The sequence below is a fragment of the Schistosoma haematobium genome, chromosome ZW, assembly GCF_000699445.3.
Source record: "Schistosoma haematobium chromosome ZW, whole genome shotgun sequence".
In the NCBI taxonomy this organism is placed as follows: Eukaryota; Metazoa; Platyhelminthes; class Trematoda; order Strigeidida; family Schistosomatidae; genus Schistosoma; species Schistosoma haematobium.
In genome coordinates, this window is record NC_067195.1 from 14,971,683 (window position 1) to 14,991,887 (window position 20,205).

The window sequence follows — 20,205 nt, forward strand, 5'->3', positions numbered from 1 at the left end:
CTTGAAGTTCTATAAATGTCAGATATAGTAATCAGTAAGGATTAAAATAGGTTAAGATGTCAATAGAAACCAAATGGCAGTGGACAGCTGTTGTAGTTATTATGTTCTACTTTGTTTAAATTAGTATCCGAATTAATGTCAGTTAGCTATAACTAACTTGGAATCCTCAACACCACAGAAGAAAATGAAAGAACAAATTACGCCGAGTGGCAGAGATAGATATGGGAAGAATGAACAACAGTTGAATAGAACTAGAAAGGAAGGCCCAGGACAGAGTGGGTTGGAAAATGCTGGTCAGCGGCCCATACTCCATTGAGAGTAACAGGTGTAAGTAAGTAAGCTATAACTACCACCTACATATTATTACTTAAATAATTTTATTTGTATCATACTATTCGGCGATAGTATTCTTTCAGTTAGAATATGCAACTTTTCATCTTTTTAATAGCGGTGCCTTATTGAAAATATTGTAATATCACTTCTAGAATAGTTCTATGCATATAGTGTTTTATATATTACCTTTCCAAATTTCTCAATTCGCATCCCAAAACGTTGTCCTGACTCGGAACGTGTAACACTAATCTCTCGTATTTCTTGAAATGGTAATCCAGTAGGTAAAATGAAAATACAGTTTTCCCCATATTTATAATTTGGTGTATATGATGATTGATCTTCTTTTAAATTTGATGTTAAATAACTTTGATGGCAGGTTTCTTGACATTGTTTATTATTGTGACATTTAGAAATTAAATTATTCACTAATTTCTCTGTAAAATTTTCATGAATACGATAAGTATAATCATCAGAATTGGAACAAGAATTAATACAAGGTGAAATAGGTTGGCTAGGAATTATGCCCATTGAATAAATTATATCTGCATACTTTTCATTATCATTGTTATCTGTGTGTAATTTCATATTGGTACAAACATGTTTATTATCTGGAGATATGTTCAATTTCTTGCTAGAATCAAGATGTCCTGATATTTCAAATGATTTTGAATGTGGAAAACATAGAATACTTCTTTTATCTGATTTAGGGTCTATAGGGGAACTGTAGTCATTCTAAAATATTAAATAAAATAAAAGACTATAGAAACAACACTTTAGAAAGTGAAATAGATTAAAAACGAACCATTAATTGAATAAATAAAAATCTATTCTCAGTATAGGGTTGTGGAGAATGTTGAGTTTTGATTGAGATCATGAATCAATCAATGTTAGACACCCATTGAAAACCTAGAAGCATTGAACAGTTGTTTCATTCTAGTATGGGACTCTCCGGCAGTGCGCACCTAATATCCTTCGTGTGGGATTCGAACCTAGGACGTTTGGCGTAGTGCGCGAACTCTTAACGTCTAGTTGGTGCTTCCAGATTTTCAGTGGTGATCTAACATTGATCGACCCATGACCTTAATCAAAAACGTATTAATTTGTAGAGCTACTTTATAGGTTGCTTAACTTCCATTTAGATTTTTAACAATCAGTGTTTGAATCGTATTATTTCTAGTCTGAATAAAAGGTGGAAAATATTGTATTATGCAAAGAAATAATTTATTCAGAGGTTTTACTTTCGAATATAGTGGCAATATTTTGAGATACGGAGCACAGATTGAAAGTGGACTGTCGTGGACGTATACGCTGTCTATCACCTGCTTTGTGTATTGTTTCATTACGGTTACCGTGTATCGTCACAAATGCTGATAGGTTGTAAAATTTAAACCAAATTAAGTTATTGGAAAGAAAGATGGATAGTGACTAGCAGTGGAATCCAGGACGCACGTTTCACCCTATTTGAAACTCGTCAGCTGGATGTACCTGCATCTCAGAGTTGATGTCTACTCCATCTTCGCTTATAATGCTCGTAACTTAAAGCAATATATAGGTGATCCGCACAGTATGCACATATGCCAATAAAGGACTGATCAACTGAAGTCCTAAACAGCATTGGAAAGATTCAAGCAAATAATACAAAAATGAATTTAAATAAGCCATAAAACATAAAATTTGTTATATGCATTAGGGTACAATCAAATTACCCCCTACTATTTCTTTTCAAATAAGACTTCTATTTACATTGTCACTAATTCTGATAATATGCACTATCTTTTAAAATCCTATGTGAACCAGTTTTTACAATCTTCTATTTAAAGTAAATACATATTGGATATGTGAAAACTATGTTACATTTTATAGAAATAAACGTTTTTGTGATCCTACATTCAGTTTCATTTTATGATGAAATTATAGGCTCAATTTTACTTTCTAAAAATCGTCAGTTATGTAGAGCTTACATGCTTACGAAATTGTATTAAACTATGAGCTGGTTTTTGCACAGAAGATTGGAAGTTTATAAATAATTGTATCAAAGAAATTAGAAGGTTGATTCGCCAATCAAAAATAAAGGGTTTACAGAGATTATATATCCTCACAGGTGACCATTGAATTTTAACAAGTGACGTTAAATCATACCACTTTTAAATTATATAATCATCAACAATAATTACGTGATATATCGAATTAAATAAATTTGAATAAGTAAACCACTGGGTATCGGATCAGTAGTCTAAAGATAATACAATCACCTTGAAGCCTAGAGGTCCTGTGTTTAATTGCCTGTGGGGTTGTGCATGCACAATACCGAGAACGCACACACTTATATGAATAAGCTACCTAGTTCCTTCTGGTTTTCAATGGTTTAGGCAAGTTACTAAAAATTTATCCATACATAAGAAACGCAATAATATTTCTTACTTGTATGTGATGTTTTGACGGCATTATGTTTGGGCTTCTGACATCTGATTCGTTATGATTAGTTATCGAATTCTCAGAACCAGGTGATAATGTCGATGTATATTGAAGATTTCCAACAGATTTACTTTGACTTATTCCTTTATTATTGTTATTACTTATTTTACGCTCAAATACATTCCAAACACGTCTTGCTTTCATTTTTAAACCAGATAATGGTGGACTATGAAGTTTATTAGTTGTATTACCACAGTGATATACATGGGCTCGGGACTTTGATTGTTCTTTCAGTCCATATCTGTCACAGTAGTTATGAGTGCTTTGAGTTAGTATATTGTCTGCTTCAAAATAATCTCTAAATATTTTATTTTTATTTAAATTTCGTTTATAATTTGTACCTAGTAAAGGAGCTCTTGGAGTTGTGATTGGTGACAATTGTCGAGGTGAAGATGAAGATGATGGTGATGATATTGATGATTGTGATGCTGTTGGTAGAATTGATGAATCCTGAGAAAATGAATATTTTTCAAATGTATTCATATTATCATTATTATTATCCGGTGTATACGATCGAATATGAGTTAACTGTATACCGTCATTTTTACAATCGTTTCGTGAATTACGTATACGTGAAAAGTACCCTTTAGTTGAATTTAATTTTCTTAAAGATGGTCCTTTAATAAAATGACATGTTGTTTTATTTGTTTCATTTTGAATTAATTCATATTTTCTCACTGTTGAAGTTTTGGATGTATCCTGTAGATTATTATTAATAAATGCATAAGTTGTTTCTGTTAATGTTGTCATTATAAGTTGTTCTCTTATTTGATATGAATTCCCAATAATAAAAATCTATATATTATAGGAGTAAAAAAAACCCCATGATCAATTATATTTATCGAATAATATCAAAACGAAGTCAAAATATAGAACTGATTACATAATCACGTCATTATCAGTACATTTCTAATGTATTTTCCTTCTTCCTCTTCTTCACAAATATACATTTTCTTGTTAAGTAAAGACCATATAATTAAGCATAAGATAAATTGCCACAATATTTCAGTTTTTTTCTTTTTTGTATCATAATAAGCCCACAAATAACATTTATTTTTCAAAAACTAATACCGTTCTTAATACTTATCTTATTAAAATGGATAAAATACCAGTCTACATTAACATCATAGTGTTTTTCCTATATGGAACAATAACTTTAAGACATTTCATTGAACCAAAGAACAAATGAAATTCGAGTGATAAAGCTTAAATAACAGATTAGAAACATTTGATTATCTCTATAATAATAATAATAAATTAGTGTACACATCACGAAACCAACTAAAACTCATCGTTATATTATGTTATATGTTATATTTTATGTCAGTAAATGCTTAGAGTAACTAATGTTATTGTTATATTAAAATTTACGTGATTTTCATCATATGCTACTGTTAGTTGGCTTGGTCTGGAGTTATCTGTTATTGAAAAGGATCTAGTTAGCATTTTAAACCATTAATAGTTACTGTCAACTAGTAGTAACATAATTTACTTAGTAGGTTACCCATAAAGCATGGTAATTTAATTATGGTAGAAACAGGCATAAATAAATGTCAAATTTCTCCCTGTCAAACAATATACAAAGTCTGTTCACAAGTTATAAATGTTATGCTGTTACGTTTAGTACTAGTGTACACTACAATATCTTTCACTATAATCCTCAAAAAATAAGGACATTTTTTACCATTAACATATGTTTTTTAAAAAATTTAAATTTAATACTGTGACGAACGAGAACACAAGTGGGGACAATCGAAAGTATTTTAATAAAAAATTTGCAGAACATCTTAGTAAAGTCTGAGAATCATACAGTAAATAATTTACTTGCAAAATGTCAATCAATTGTCTCAAACTTGACCGTTCGTTTTGCAAATATCATTCAATCATCTCAGACTTCAATGTTCCTTCATTTCCACAGCAATGATTCTCTGTTCTCGTTCTTTTTTATTTGATCTTTTTAACCTTCCGCTTTCAGACATTCCACTTTCGACATCAGTAACACACACCACCCCATGACATGTTACAAGAGTTTATTTGGACTGGATGTATAATAAACTTATTCATCTCTATCCAGATACTCTTAAAATCACGATTATTTTTGGTGAAAAGACACCTGATAATTGATAGATAGATTTTAATGTACACTGAGGGACTAGACAAACACATCATTAGTTACTACTCGTTGCTAGTGTAGTACTATTGATTCATCTTTGGCACGGTGGATCGTATATATATTTAAATATTTATTCTACGAAATGAAAATCACATAATCAGTTTAATTTAAGTTCTTAGTGTAAAAGTCTGTGTTTCGACGAACTGATTTTCCGGTGTTTAGTAAATGAAGTTCACTAAAAAGTTATCTTTTAATTTTCACTTATCATTTTCTTCTGCAATAATCAAATCAACTATTCCTTAAAAACTATCGTTAACATAACTTGTTAACATGCTTATGAGTCAAACTGGTCACTTTGTATATAATACAGTTTTTCTAATTGTCCATATTTAAAAAAATTGATTAATTTTACTCTATATTTGTCAATTCAAGAAGAAAATTATGACATTCTATTGTTGAACACCAACAGGAACCATATGTCTCTCATCAATTATATATAATAGATCACATTGTTTTAATAAACGGGTGATCAGGAACTTAGATCATTCTATTTCAAAACTCTGAATATGCAGTTTCACTTATTCTCGATGTTACTTTTCCATCACGGAATGGTAAGTCAAATAAACAACGGAAAAAAAAACAAAAACAAGAAGCAACCATGTGTTTTCAAGAAGACAAAAAACATTTTCACTTTTTTTCCCGATTCTTTTATAACACAACCCAAATGACATTTATACCATGAATATAGAAAAACAAATTTTATTTTTGACATTTTAAACAAACAAAATCAATTTCATCAACATTCTTCATTGATAAAATACACGAAAATTTCTGTTAATCTAATGAACTACTAACCATTATAAACATTTTAAATTTTGATTTAAGAAAACAAAAAAAAATGGAGAAAAATTTAAGGAAAAAGAAAAGAAAAGAGAAGTTGACGACGTACTAATAAATTTCTTAATTGTAGGCTAATTAACAAGCATTAACCTTTTCATTGAAAGCATACAAAACATAACATGACGAAATTTTCTTAAATTAGGAAGCAACCATATTGGGGCTATGAAGTAAAACAAAAAGAAAATAGGCGGATCATATAAATTTTTATTTCTATTGAAGTATGAAGAGATTTATTGTTTATTGGAAAGAGGAAAATGTCAACAGTTGCATGAATATTGTAATGTTTTAAATTTAAATTTGAATGGAAGATAAGCTATGTGTTACGGATGTAAGATTGTTGATTACATTGAAACAGAAAAATATTGTAACGTGAGTACAACTAAGCTTTTCCAGCTTTTCTAGATATTACTCAACCAATCTATTTAGATATAATTATTTCATTCTGTTGAAATGAATGAAAAAGTCAGGTACGGAAGATCAATTTATTGTTTTGACGACAAGCATTCCACTTCTGATTGGTATTACATACTACGTATATCGACATACATAAGTAGCATGCACCACACTATCATTAAAATTCTAAAGGTTAAAATAGTGTATTAGATTCATACACATTCGTTTCAAATGAGGACCTTCAAAATTGACAACTGATAATAATACACTAAGATTAAATCTTCAAATCTCATCATTTTAATTCTCGTCTCTAGGTTAACTAATGCCCCAGTTGAAGCATTTAACTTTATTTTTCAAGGGTAATCATTTGATTCAATTTACTTATGGATTATCATAAATTGAATAAATATTATTCATAGTCATTACTAACATTATTACATAAAGAGTGAAATCAACATCATTTGCGTTAACAGATTGTTAATCCTATTAATGATGTTTTGTATAACACATGTAAATAATTCACTCTAGAAAACTATGCAATGGAAAGCACATTTAACACAGTAGTTGCTTAGCAATTACTTAAAATAAAAAGACGGTTGATGATTCTATTAATTCTATCTTATCGACATATAAATAAGAAGTTAGTGACTAAAAAATACGCTTATATTATGCAAACAAGGAATAAAATTATATAATCGTCTAGTTAAACTCTCTTTGTAGACCTCATTTTCAGTTTAGAAACCTATTTCGAATTTGTTTTCATCTTGTTCTCTACCAATAAATGAATAGGTTAACATTTATTTTACTCTATGCCATTGGTTCATTCCTTTTTGATAAAAAACCAAATACTTTGTCATCATGGTGTACCTGTAAGTTGGTAGTCATACTTGAAGGTAACATGGATGACAGGTATTTTTTATATTGGTCTATGCAACTGGACATTGTATTCTATAAATCGAGACTTGTTTCACTTCAAAGAATGTTTTAGTGAAGTCCCAATTTGAGTCTTCTATTTGATATTTCAAAGTCACAATCACGTTTTGGTGTTGATCAGAGTAATCGACTTTGTTTAGTATAGTATCCTGCAAATAATGTTTTTTCTTTTTTAAAATTAACATTTATGATTTAAACCTACTGGATGAAATATGTGACTTTTACTTACCTTATTGAAATAATAAACGAATTTATCTTGAAGTTATCCTGATTTGTTTATTCCTTAAATTTTCTAATAATATACACGGATTACATTTGTAGTAAAATGTCTTCATCTACTGGAAAAGTGACTATATATTGGGTAACATTAAAGAAGACATTTAAATCTCCACTTTATTTGTTAACGACAATTGATTTCCAACTAGTCTCGGTTAGTTCTATACACTACTATTATTATTATTATTATTAATATTATTATTATTGAATACAATGGTATATTCCATTAACTTTGATAGGGGGTATCAATATTATCTCAAACAATGAATCTTATTTAGCAATAAACAGTTGACAATTAATGTGATCATCTATTATAATAAATACATTTTAATTTATCAATGATACATTCAATATTTGCCTTGATCTATATTTATACACTGACAGACTTTCACCAAAACAAAACAAATGTTCATAATTAATAACCGCATTTCATTCAGTTGATCATATCAGAATGATAATCACAGTTGAAAACAGACCATTTATCAATATAACCATACTCTTTTAAATATAAAGCTACTCTAATTAATAACACATAGCCACTAGAAAAAAAAACTTTCTATTGTTCGAAATAGAAATGTGATAGTTTAATATTTTTGGTGAAAGTCACTGCAAAATAATGATGTTTATAAGGTTGAATAGGTATTTTCAATTGTTTAGCGAAGAACTGTTTAAATGAATAGTCGGTATGTAGGGAAAAATTCATTTTGAATGCTTTCAAAACAAAAGTTGCAATACGTTAAAACTGGTTAAAAAGCCATATTGGATAAGTGTGGATTGTACCACTTAGTGACTACACCATAATGAAAAGCAAACAAAGATTTTGGATCCTATCCCTTGTGAGATGTTGTATTCACGCCACTGATAAGCCCTTAACAGAACAAAACAACTATCCAGTGCATGTCCATTTTTGGTAGTCGTTTAACTAAGAGCATTTCACAATGTTAACCTCAAAATAACTAATGACAAATATATTTTTTGATGTACCCCAATTGCTAAAAAGATTGTATTTCCGATGTTCCTTGATTAAATATAAGCCACTTCTTCACAGTAAACAAATAACTGAATTAAAATAACACAAGTTCAAATAGTACATAGCTTGTGTCAATTTAATTCAGTTATTTATTTACTCTGATGAAGTGACTTGCATCAAGTCACGAAACACCAGAAATACAAATTTCTTACTCATTAGTATGTAGCAAATATATATTTTTTATTAACTTTCTACCGAATACTCAATTTATTTAAATCTATCAAGTCCAATTTTGGCATTAATACGTATTTAATATAAATAGTTTCTTTGGAAGTGAGCGGTTTCATCATTGTGTGCTAGAATATCATCTTATTTAAGAGATGTGTGATAAATCTGTAAAGTTTGAAATGTGTTTTGTCTGAAAATCTTCCTTAAAAAATCAAAATAACCTTTTTAATCTTAATAATTTAACCATATTTTAAAGAAAACTCTCTTACAAGATAGTTGCGTTGTTCACGGCTTATTGCAAGATAAGATGTCAGATGAACTGATCAAAAATAACCAGAAAGTATATGAAATAATTAATAATATATATGTATCGCAATTATTTATTTTAATATCTATTTTCATGTAATTTAAATGTCAACGATACTTACGTAAACATATTTGAACAAAAAACAAGTTTGTGAGATAGTAAGTGATTGAAGACAATGCTGGATGTGTCGCTTAATTTCGTGGATTAGTTGAAGTTAGACATTAACATCGTTGGATGCCGGCTCAGTGGTGAAGAGGACAAGCGTTTTGCTTGTGAAACCGATAGGTCCTGGGTTGGAATTTTGCGAGGCTGTATCGTGGAATTTGCGCTATTGAGGAGTCCCATACTAGAACAAAACGGCCGTCTAGTACTTCCAGGTTTTCTAGTAGTGATCTAGCTTCAGTTGACTCGTGAATTCAACCGTTAAATTATAAACACGTTGATTTTATAGTCTAATAATCATTGAAGACACCACAAAAAGAATAAGTTACATGTGTATTCATTATATGTGAAAATTATATTTGAAATATTCTCAGCGATTGAAATATAACTAATTCCAACGTTTCGTCCAGCTAACTTGTCTGGACTTCTTCAGGGTAATAATCAAAATCAAAATTATCAACGACACATATAGCTTTTAACAATCAGGATTATACTGTGTTAAACCAATCATATTTGGATGTTGATTTTTTGTAAAATAGGATCAAATGACTCAGTTAACTACAAATCATGTGAAGAATTCGACTACATAGAAATAATTAACTGAGTAACAAATCGTATGTGTGTGAGTGTGCAGGTATGTATGTATGTGTAAGAGATTGATATGAAGGAATAAATAAATAAATAAAGTTCAAGTTCAAGGTGGAAAATTTTTGATAATGAAACATCGATGTACATGTCAAAACAGAAATCGTATTGTTTAAAAAACTCATTGAATTCATTCCAAAAATAATAACGATGCATGTGATATTAAAAACAGGTTTAAACAAGAGATAGGTTCCAAATTTACTTGTCAAACGAAATTTTCCATATAGTTGCCAGTTGAATACCATCTTTTCGGTTCAGGCTGTTCTTGTTCGCCCATATATGCAGCGCTTCTGCTGTCAATCTTTCTTTATGGGTGTTAAAACATTTCTGAAGTATTTTGGTCCCTTCGAAATTAATCTTGTGCCCTGTTTCTAACGCATGTAACGCTATCACTGACTTATTTTCAAGTTTCTTTAAATCGACCGAGGATTTTGGAACATTTTTCAAGCATTGTTTGTGTTCCTTCAATCTTACATTCAGTTGCCTGGATGTTTCTTCAACATAGGTAGCATTACAGTCATGTGTATTGACATTATTATCATCATAATTTAAAAATGGAACGAAATTGAATAAATTAGTTATGTTACTATTATTATTATTTACAAACTAATTTGTTATATTCATAAGTGAAGGCTACATAAATCATAAATCTTAAATAAAACAATTTACTTTTAACCTTGTTTACTGTTATCTTTTCTGTTTTAAAAGATAGAAAAAATAGCAAACATTGAACATTGAATAATTAAAATGGAGGGAAGGAAATTCAAACACATCAGATTGTAAATGGTTAGATGAGTAAATTAAAAGAAGGAAAGCAGAATATGTTAGTTTTTCTAAAAGAAAATATATACATAAATCGAGTATACTGAATAGAAAGAAAAATGGAATACAGAATATTGTTTTGCTTATTAAACATAAATTGTACTACACTTATGTTTTTGGCAAATTAAATTTAAAATAAGACCACTAAAGTAAAAGAAAGTATGTAAAGGACAGCTGTTGTTGGAAATTTATCTAATTTAAGACTTTTGTTTAAATGATCTTAGAACAAAATTCATGAACTGATCAATTAAGTTTCTTTTGGTTGAGGGGGGCATATTATTTCATATAAGAATAGGATGCTTTCAGAAGTTGTCTTTCTGTGTGATATACATGAAAATCATTCAAAAACTATGCCAATTAAGAAGAGTAATATCTTTAACAACAACAAAAAATAAATAGACAAACGATGTCATAAGGAAACAAAATCATGTTATGAAATCATCTTAAACATGATCTATTCAATTAAATATGTTAATGAACCAATATTACTGGTTGGAAATCTGTTAAACGTGTTTCTTTTTTTGTTTGTTTTAATAATTGATGACGGTTGAACAAGTTCCATGTCAAATAATTGAACATCGTCCACGTATTTGTAAAAGGTTATTTTAATAGTGTGAACTTTTTTTGAATAAATACATATACCCACTTAATTTCTATGATAAAGGAATTGAATTTAACCTGCTTCACTTAGAAAAATGTCTTAGTAAATAGATTCTGATTGTGACTTATTGTCATTTAAAAGGTATAGTATGTAAATTAGACTAACAGATGATTAATTGACAAACGCTACATTTATGATTTTGGTCTATTCTTACTGAAAAATGTATGGTTTCCATTTATTGGTGCATGATTCTACATAAAGATATTATTCCTCTCAATAGTTAACATATTGTTTATGTGACTAAACAAAAGGGAATGAACATAATAATAAATACAAGGTGATTTATCTTTTAAAAATGTGCTTGTTCTTTATTATTTTCAAGTCAGAAACACCATTGAAAAAAAACTAGTCTAAGCAATTGTTTTGTTAGTTACATTCAGTTGGCCTATTAACCAGCAACTGTAAAAGACAGTAGAAACAAACTTAATAATACAGTCTATAATCAATATTTATCTATTTTCACCAAATTACTTGGAGATAGTTTAATAACTTAACAACAGAATGTTCAAACCAAACTATTCGATCAATTATAAACTGTCATATCATAACGACGGATAAAAATTACTGTATAAATAATAATATCATCTCAATAATAACATGATATCATTGTCTTCAATGCAACATTATAATTAAAGATATGGCTGTTGAATCACGTTATCATGTTTAATAACTTCCCACTAACTATACATGTCAACAATGACTCGTTCAATGTTTCCATGGATACAAAAAAAAACTAATGCAATTCATTTGTTTATAATCATTAAAAGTTCATCTAAAAAAATGAGATAATTGTGAATAAATTCTGTTCTATAATCATCATAATCTGAAAATTAATCACACATGTTTTCAATAGAAAAAAATTATTATTTTATCTAAACTGTATTACTTTTATATTCTTCAAAGCTAATGTAAACAGACAGATCTACATCGAGTACCTTCATTGACGTACTTCTTTGTCGAAACGTTCAGTTACTTAAAAAGTCAACATTTCAAACAATTACAAGTTATCTGTTATTAATTGCTATATCAAGTTCATAAAGTTGGTGATGATGATGACAAGAATAATTATGTTCCTTTACTGTTGAAGAGTCCTTGGAATTTTTTAATAAACGGAATACACCCATTAAGACATTAAAAAATTCCAAGGACCCTTCAACAGTAAAGGAACTTAATGAGTTTCTGCGTTATTCTGTCAAACTTGCGGAAGTGAATGCAAAGGTAACCTTTCTTAAGAATTGCGTTAAAATGCACAAATACCCTAAGTACTACTGGAAAATTCTTCAAACAAACCATATTTATCCAAACTCAAAATCTCTTAAATGTCATGCACAAAATGTTATCGATTCTATTCGTCCACGCAGCCCGTTTTTGGAATTTAACATTTCACAAAGATCTCCTGTATTATATGAATTATCACCTAACGAACACAATCTTTTCACTGAATACGTTACCACAGTTATCGACAGACGCACGAAAAATTTAATATCGGACATCGCTAAAAGTTCAAAAACCACAGAAACACAGCACAAATTTCCTAGCAATCCTGAGAGATATGTGTTTAATCATTCCTCAATATCCTTAACAAATGTACAATTAGAAGTCTTATCTTTAGGGATAAAATTCTGTGACATAAATGGAAAAATAATTGTCACTATGGGGATTGGTGTAGATCTTAGTATTTTCACAACTGAATTCACAAGTCAATCTAAGCTTGATCACTATTGGAAACCATACTAGAAGAAAACGATCATGGTAGTCTAGCTTAGATCAACACGTGAATTCAACTGTACAAAAATTCATTTAAGCAAATAAATAGAATAAATAAGAATAAATTCAGTTTCGTTTTTTCCATAATAAACAAATTAATTAATTTCAATTAGTTTAATAACGTTTTTACAAGATTCATTAAAACACATTGATATACCGAACTTAATCAGGTAGAAGATTCAAGCAAACAATACCAAGTAAATTTCAACTTCGCATCATTGCACAAGCAAGTGGTTATCAGGACTCATTAGCTAAGTGAATAACGCGATGACATTTGAAGCGAACGGTATCGGGTTCAAGTCCCGATGTGAACTTCAAATCTGTGATGCAAGTATATATTCAATCGACGAGTCCCAAACAGGAGGAAACGCGCGTCAAACTGGATTCCACTGCTAGCCATTATCCACCTTTGCATATAATGCTTGTGAATCAAGGCTATATCGAGGCAATACTCATAGTATGCGCATATACCAATAACAGACTGATCAACTGCAGTCTTAAACATTAATAGGAAAATCCAAGCGAGCAATACCGAATGAAGTTAATCAGGTATACTTGAAATTTCATTCACCTGAATCATAATTCAATAGGATCTATTTAGTTTTAAGAAAACTATACATCTGATTTCGCTGTAATATATTTAATTTTTCTCTTAATCATTTAACTTAAACTGTAAGTACAAAATGAATACACATTTAAACGCTGTTTATATGCATTTAGTATAAAAAATGTTTCAGCACTAACATACAAACTAAAATGGTTTCGAAAAGTTTTATTTCATTCTTTTAATATCTCTTAATGATTATCTTACTGAAATCATTCTGAAGGAATTTCCAACTGAATCAATAGTAATACATGTGTATATTATAATGATTTGTATTGGTGATTAAAATAGTCCTTTATTCAATTCAGGGAAGTTAACGAATGAAACGAATATGATGAAAAGTTGAAAGAAACCTACATATTTTTTATGGAGAAAAAACTTGTTAATTTCATTACAGCTATAAATGTTTGTCTTTTCTTTTTTATAAAATAATATGTGTACTTTATGTCCAGTGTTTTTATTTCAGTGATCCATAAATCTATACAAACTTTCATCTACTATAATTATCACCTGATTTTTTTTCAGCGTAAACCACTTTACAGACAAGCAATCGAAAGTTATGGATTCTGGGAATTAGTTATGGGAATCTTTTACATTGAAAAAAAAATTAATGAATAAGAATTTATTGACAACTTATGATTATGTAATAGATTTTAACAGTTCTATATGAGAAGGGTTTTGTGAGTATAATAGTAATTTCAATGGTTGAGACCACGAGTCAATTGAAGCTAGACCACCAAGAGGTATTTCATAGAGTTCTAATGAGAAGCAGTGACCAGTGGAGTTCAACCGGGTCTGTTGTGAGATAGTAAGTGACTAAAGACAATGATGGATGTGTCGCTCAATTTCGTGGATTAGTTGAAGTTAGACATTACCACTGTTGGATGTTGGCTCGGTGGTCTAAACGTTAAGCGCTCGCACGCGAGACTCACATGTCCTGGGTTCGAATCTCGCGAGGCAGGATCGTGGATGAGCACTGCTGAGGAATCCCAAACTGGGAAGAAACGGCCTTCCAGTGCTTCCAGGTTTTCCGTGGTTGTCCAGCTTCAATTGACACATGATCTGAACCATTGAACAGTTCTATATAACTCAACCATTTAGTTTTGTACCTGAATTGTAATGTACGATGTATTACATTTGATTTTACTAATATTTTGTAATTGTTTATTTTTCTTGAGTTTTATTCAAATCTAATGGCTTATTAATGTAGTGCAACTAATTTCATAGTGTACTATGTTTGTAGCACCAATCAGAAGTGGAATACATGCCAGCAGAAGATTCAATTGAAGAGAATAGAAAAAGAAACGGAAAATAATTGTAATAACAATAGCCTTACGAAGTATGTGAAGGACAACTAAAGGAAGATGTGCTAATGATGTATTTAATGTATGACTTACATATTTCAATATTTTGTATTTTGCATAAGTCAATAAGTTGGTTAACCTCCTCAAGTCTTCGTCCACTATAGTACGTTTGTAATCTCAAACGTCTATCCAATATACTTCATTCTTATTTTGGTTATATTTATTATGAAATATAACATGTATTACAAGATTTTTTTAAAAGAATCCTATCATTATTAACACTTGTTTATACATTGATTAACAACGGGAAGATTGAAGCGAAATTCCACTGGCTCCTTTATCTTATTTAGATAATGAGTGATGATTTGTGGTTTTAAATCAGTCAAACAAATAATTACATTTCGCTCGTCTACTGGTTATTGTAGACTAGACAATCAAACCACTGAATAACAGATGAGTCGTCATTTTATATAAAATGAATCCCATATCATCGAATTAACCTCTAATTCGAATGGTTAATGGACAAATATTTACTTAAATTGTATGTTGCTATGTATTCATAATGTTCTTATTTACTGATCAGATCAATTTTTCTAATACTCAGTTTGACAAATGAATCAGTATCACTCTACTGGACAGTTAATGTAGTCTGTAAATACACTCTTAGTGCATATCACATTTTTAAAACTTAGAAATAACTTTTATGAGTGGTTAAATTACCACTTTTATTAATAAACCAACTGAGATTCTGAAAGACATTAACATCACTTTCAATTAACGAGAATTTATGTTGTCCTAGAGACAATTTACTGGATATAACACTCCCTCATGCATGACTATTACTATATTGTTGATTATCATCCAACTAAATATCATTCTATTGAAAACTGTCTATTCTGTTTTGACATAAAAAATTAACTATGTTATTGAAGCTGGGTAACATGTTTAATAAAATACTTAAACAGTGATATTTGTTAGTATCTACAAAATTAATTACTTCTTACATAAAATCAAACACCTCAAAACATAGGAAAAACGCTTGATAACACCTTATACCTGTCAGTCAATGTTTAGAGATATTGCTCATAATATTAAACCATGCATAATTTTAAACTTACTGATAATTTATCATTGTTTATTGAAGGTGACCTCATATTATCAAAAGAAAAATAAGGCACTAACGACCAATAAGAATGAACCGTTGGTAACCTTAGACTGAACTAATATGTCTAGGCTATGATGATATTATTTTTAAAAAAAGTCAATTTAATAGGACTGAAAATTGATTTATTCCATAACAAGTAAATGGGCTAATCATATACAATAAAAAAATAAAAATAAATATTTATATATGGATTATATAAAGATATCTAATTCATTCAGTAATCGAACTTAATCTACGTTTGACCGTGTAGCCCCCATTCTTAAAATGTAACTCAGTGACTACCGTATAACCCTGTTCCTGTTAAATGAGTTGCTTATAATAAATGAGTTCATTTAAAAGACAGTTTCCATTGTTTTTCTTTTTCCTGTTACATTGTCATTTCTGCAAATTATTCGTTCCCAACTCTATTAAATACACATGACTTATGTTCTTTTTTCTTTTAGTTGAAAGTAATATATTTTGCTAAATATAAATAGTGAGAAAAATAATTTTTACACATATTCACTTATATTTAAGCTGAAGTTTTACTTCATCGAATTTATTTGTCTATCTTGAAAATAACAGTTTTTGTTGACTATCAGAAAAGAAAGAAAAAAATGATGAGTAGCTCTAATCATGAGACAATAGTTACACAGATTTTCATAAATATTTTGTTTTATTTAATTTCGTCTCTTTATACTTTGATGACACACTTCCATTTGTCAGAATGAGGGTTTGTGGAAATTGTAATAGTTTAATGATTGAATTCATGAGTCGATTTAAGCTAGACCATCATTGAAAAGGTAGAACCGAACTGCTGTTTTGTCCCAGTATAGAACGCTCCAGCCGTGCACATCCACGAACTCGCATGCGAGATTCGAACCCAGGACCTTCGGTCTCTTGCGCGAACGCTTAACCTCTGGCCCACTGAGGGGTATCCAACGGTGTTAATGTCTAACTTTGACCAGTGACCAGTGGAGTCAAATAGTGTCGGCTGTGAGGCAATTACTTATTGACGACAACTGTGGATGGACGCGCAATATCGTCGGCTGTTTGAAGTTAGACATTAGCATCGTTGGATGCCGGCTCAGTGGTATAGAGCTTAAGCGTTCGAGCACGAGAGCAATAGGTCTCGGGTTCAGATCTTGAGAGGCGGGATCGTGGATGTACACTTCCATCTTTCTGCAAAAGAACGTTCAAGTTTGTAAAACAAAACTATGATGTAAATGAAGATATCAAAATTAATTAATGCTATTTTCGAATATAATTCATCACTATTTTAACATTTTTTTATTATTACATCTCTCAACACACTCATTAACCTTTATCTATCTTGATGAATCTTCTAGCTCACAATAAATACATCTTTGATTTTTCAATAAGAACAACATTTTTGTATTTTTATTCATTCTAGCTTTCAGTTACCATGCTTAACAAACCTATGATTACTATCACCATCATTAATATTGTTAGTATTATCCATAACTGATATATCATTGAATACTATTATGAAAAATATGTACATATTCGCTACTGTACAGTTCTGCAAATGAATCCATCAAGAAGTGAACTCTCCCCTAAATTAATTTAACATGTTTTTGTATGAAAAATACTTTGAATGTCATATTTAAATGCAATGGTGCTTTGGTAGTTTATATCAGCCAGCTGTATACAGTTACGCAGGAAGGTTGAAATTTTGAGAAAATCTTGAGTCCATTACTTCATGTACATTAAATGATAGCCTATAAACCAAAAATTAAATTATGTCATTCACTGATAATGTTAATTCTGAAAATTCATAAGTTTAGTGATTTTCTCTTATTAAGTGAATATTCATTCTGCATTCAATATGGTCAGAATCCATTTTTGAATAAATAAAAGATAATCTGAATTAAGCAAAGATGGATAGTGGCTAGCAATGGAATCTAGGAAGCGCGTTTCGTCCTATTTAGAACTCGTACAACCAGCTAACGAGTGCTATATAGGACGAACGCAATTTTACTGCTAGCCACTATCCATCTTTGCTTAAAAAGCTTGTGACTTAAGGCTATATCAAGGCAATCCGCACAGGATGCACATATGCCAACATGATACTGATCAATAGCAGTCCTAAATAACAATGGGAAGATACAAGTAAAACAACACCAAGTGAACAATCTGAATTAGCTATAATTATACACGACAAGTTTGCTAAGAAGCAACATACAATGTGTAATATAACATTTTGATAAACTCAAAGAATTTCTTTTCAATTAAAGCTTCATTGATAAAAGTTGAAGTTCAGAATAATGACAATAGGAAAAGCACACTTTTTTCTTAAAAAAAGGTAATTATAAAGTTTTACAAATATGTTAGTTTTGCCTTTGTTCAAATCAAATTAATCACTAACGGTGTAGTGTATGAATACTCAAATGAAGACGACTAATTTATTAATTGAATTCTATGAGCTGATTTAAGCTACAAAATTACAGAGTTCTTCAGTAAAATATGACAATCATATATATTAATTACTTCATTTGCATATCTTCCATTGATTGTCTTTTGTATGTCATCATGATTCTTTTAATTCGCAATTTCTTAATATTTTGCTTACTGTTTTCTTCAATTCAGTCTTTCAACCTTCTTTTAACAAGCATTCCACTTCTGATCGCTGTTGTATACTACTTATGTCTGTTGACGTAAGTAGCATACACCGCAACAGCAACATTAGGATGTCCTCTAATTTTAATAACAAGTTTGTATTAACGGTAGACTGATTAAGTTTGATTGATCAACCAAAAGAGACTCATTTATTTCATGATGTTTGTATTCGATATTATTTTTCAAAACCTAGAACTTCAAGTAAAATTTGGATAACTTTAATAGACAGGAAGATAACGTATTTGGTGTCAAATACATAAGATTTTTACATTATTCCATATTTAGCAAATTAGTCGATTCTGATAAATTCATGTTTAACAGTTTACCTTTGTAGATTGCGTTATTTTCATGTCTTGATTTTGTGCATTCTGTTTGATTAACATGCCGATTCATGACAGAAAGATTGTGAGGGAATAATGAAGAACAGTATTCTTACTATTTACCATCAAACATTATTCTTACTATTGTGACATATCCAGTCAGATATTTACTGGCTAAATATAGATACTTGATGTGGATGGAACTTTAATTAAAAATTTAACATATGGTGTAAGAATGTTCATGATAATAAGCATTAGCTAAAATTTAATTTAAGCGTTTTTGTGTGTGAAATAACCGTATAATTATGACTATACTGTAATCACTCCACTCACAGACAAATGTTAGATATTTTTTGAAATATCAGAATGTCGAAAATTGAACTGATTTTGTTTGGATTGTTATTCGGGGTTGATATTTATATATAAACCGATAGCGGATGTGTGTAGATGGTAAAATAACTTAAGTTTGAAATACGTACTATCTGCTTCTAACTCAATCCCCAGTTGTCACTTTTCTGGGATGATTTGAGAACTTTGATTTTTAGCAAACTTATTTATGAGCACGAATGATATGTAACGATTAAAATCCAACAGCCTCATAGTTTGTGGATCTGTATCACCTCTCGAAGTCAAATAATTTTAATTTATTTTTTCCAGGTATACAGAGACAAAATTGTGTACTAAAGTAATGGATTCTTATATAAAGAGTACGTTCATTTGACAATATATGAAAAAAGTATTTAAGACATATAATTTATCACTGAAAAATTGTCCAAGAATATATAAAAACTGAAAAATATGATTCATTTATAATTTAGTTTGTTTATTTGTTTACCGAAGGAATAAGTTGATATATATATCCCGATAGAAAATTGTTTATCGATTGAAATACTTGCATACTTTACACAACACGAAGATACGTATAGTCTAGGTTTTTAACTATGGTCTAACATTCATTAGTTCATGATCTCAATACAAATTCAGCAATCTCCACAACCCCAATCTGGGAACTATTAGTTTCTCACCAGTGACTAGCTTCGAGAGGCGATTCTCGGAGTTCTGTTGAAACATTGTGACTAGTGGAGTTGAGCCGTATTAAGGATGAAGAAGTTACCCCCCAAAGGGTGGATTGTTTGCATTAAAACATGGCTGGATGCCGACTCAGTGGTACGTAGATCTAGCATTCGTGCGAGACTGAAGATGCTGAG

General features: G+C 30.0%; 1 protein-coding gene across 1 annotated transcript in view; it reads right to left on the reverse strand.

Annotated features, from left to right (window-relative positions):
* Positions 1 to 20,205, reverse strand: part of MS3_00002850 (uncharacterized protein) — a 45,841-nt gene that overhangs the window by 24,149 nt on the left and 1,487 nt on the right. Inside the window, exons 2-3 of the mRNA XM_035732625.2 lie at positions 2,755 to 3,603; positions 520 to 1,065 (exon numbers count right to left, since the gene is read on the reverse strand). Coding sequence (XP_035586982.2) covers positions 520 to 1,065; positions 2,755 to 3,558 — 1,350 coding nt within the window. The 5' untranslated portion in view covers positions 3,559 to 3,603. The remainder of the gene's footprint in view (positions 1 to 519; positions 1,066 to 2,754; positions 3,604 to 20,205) is intronic.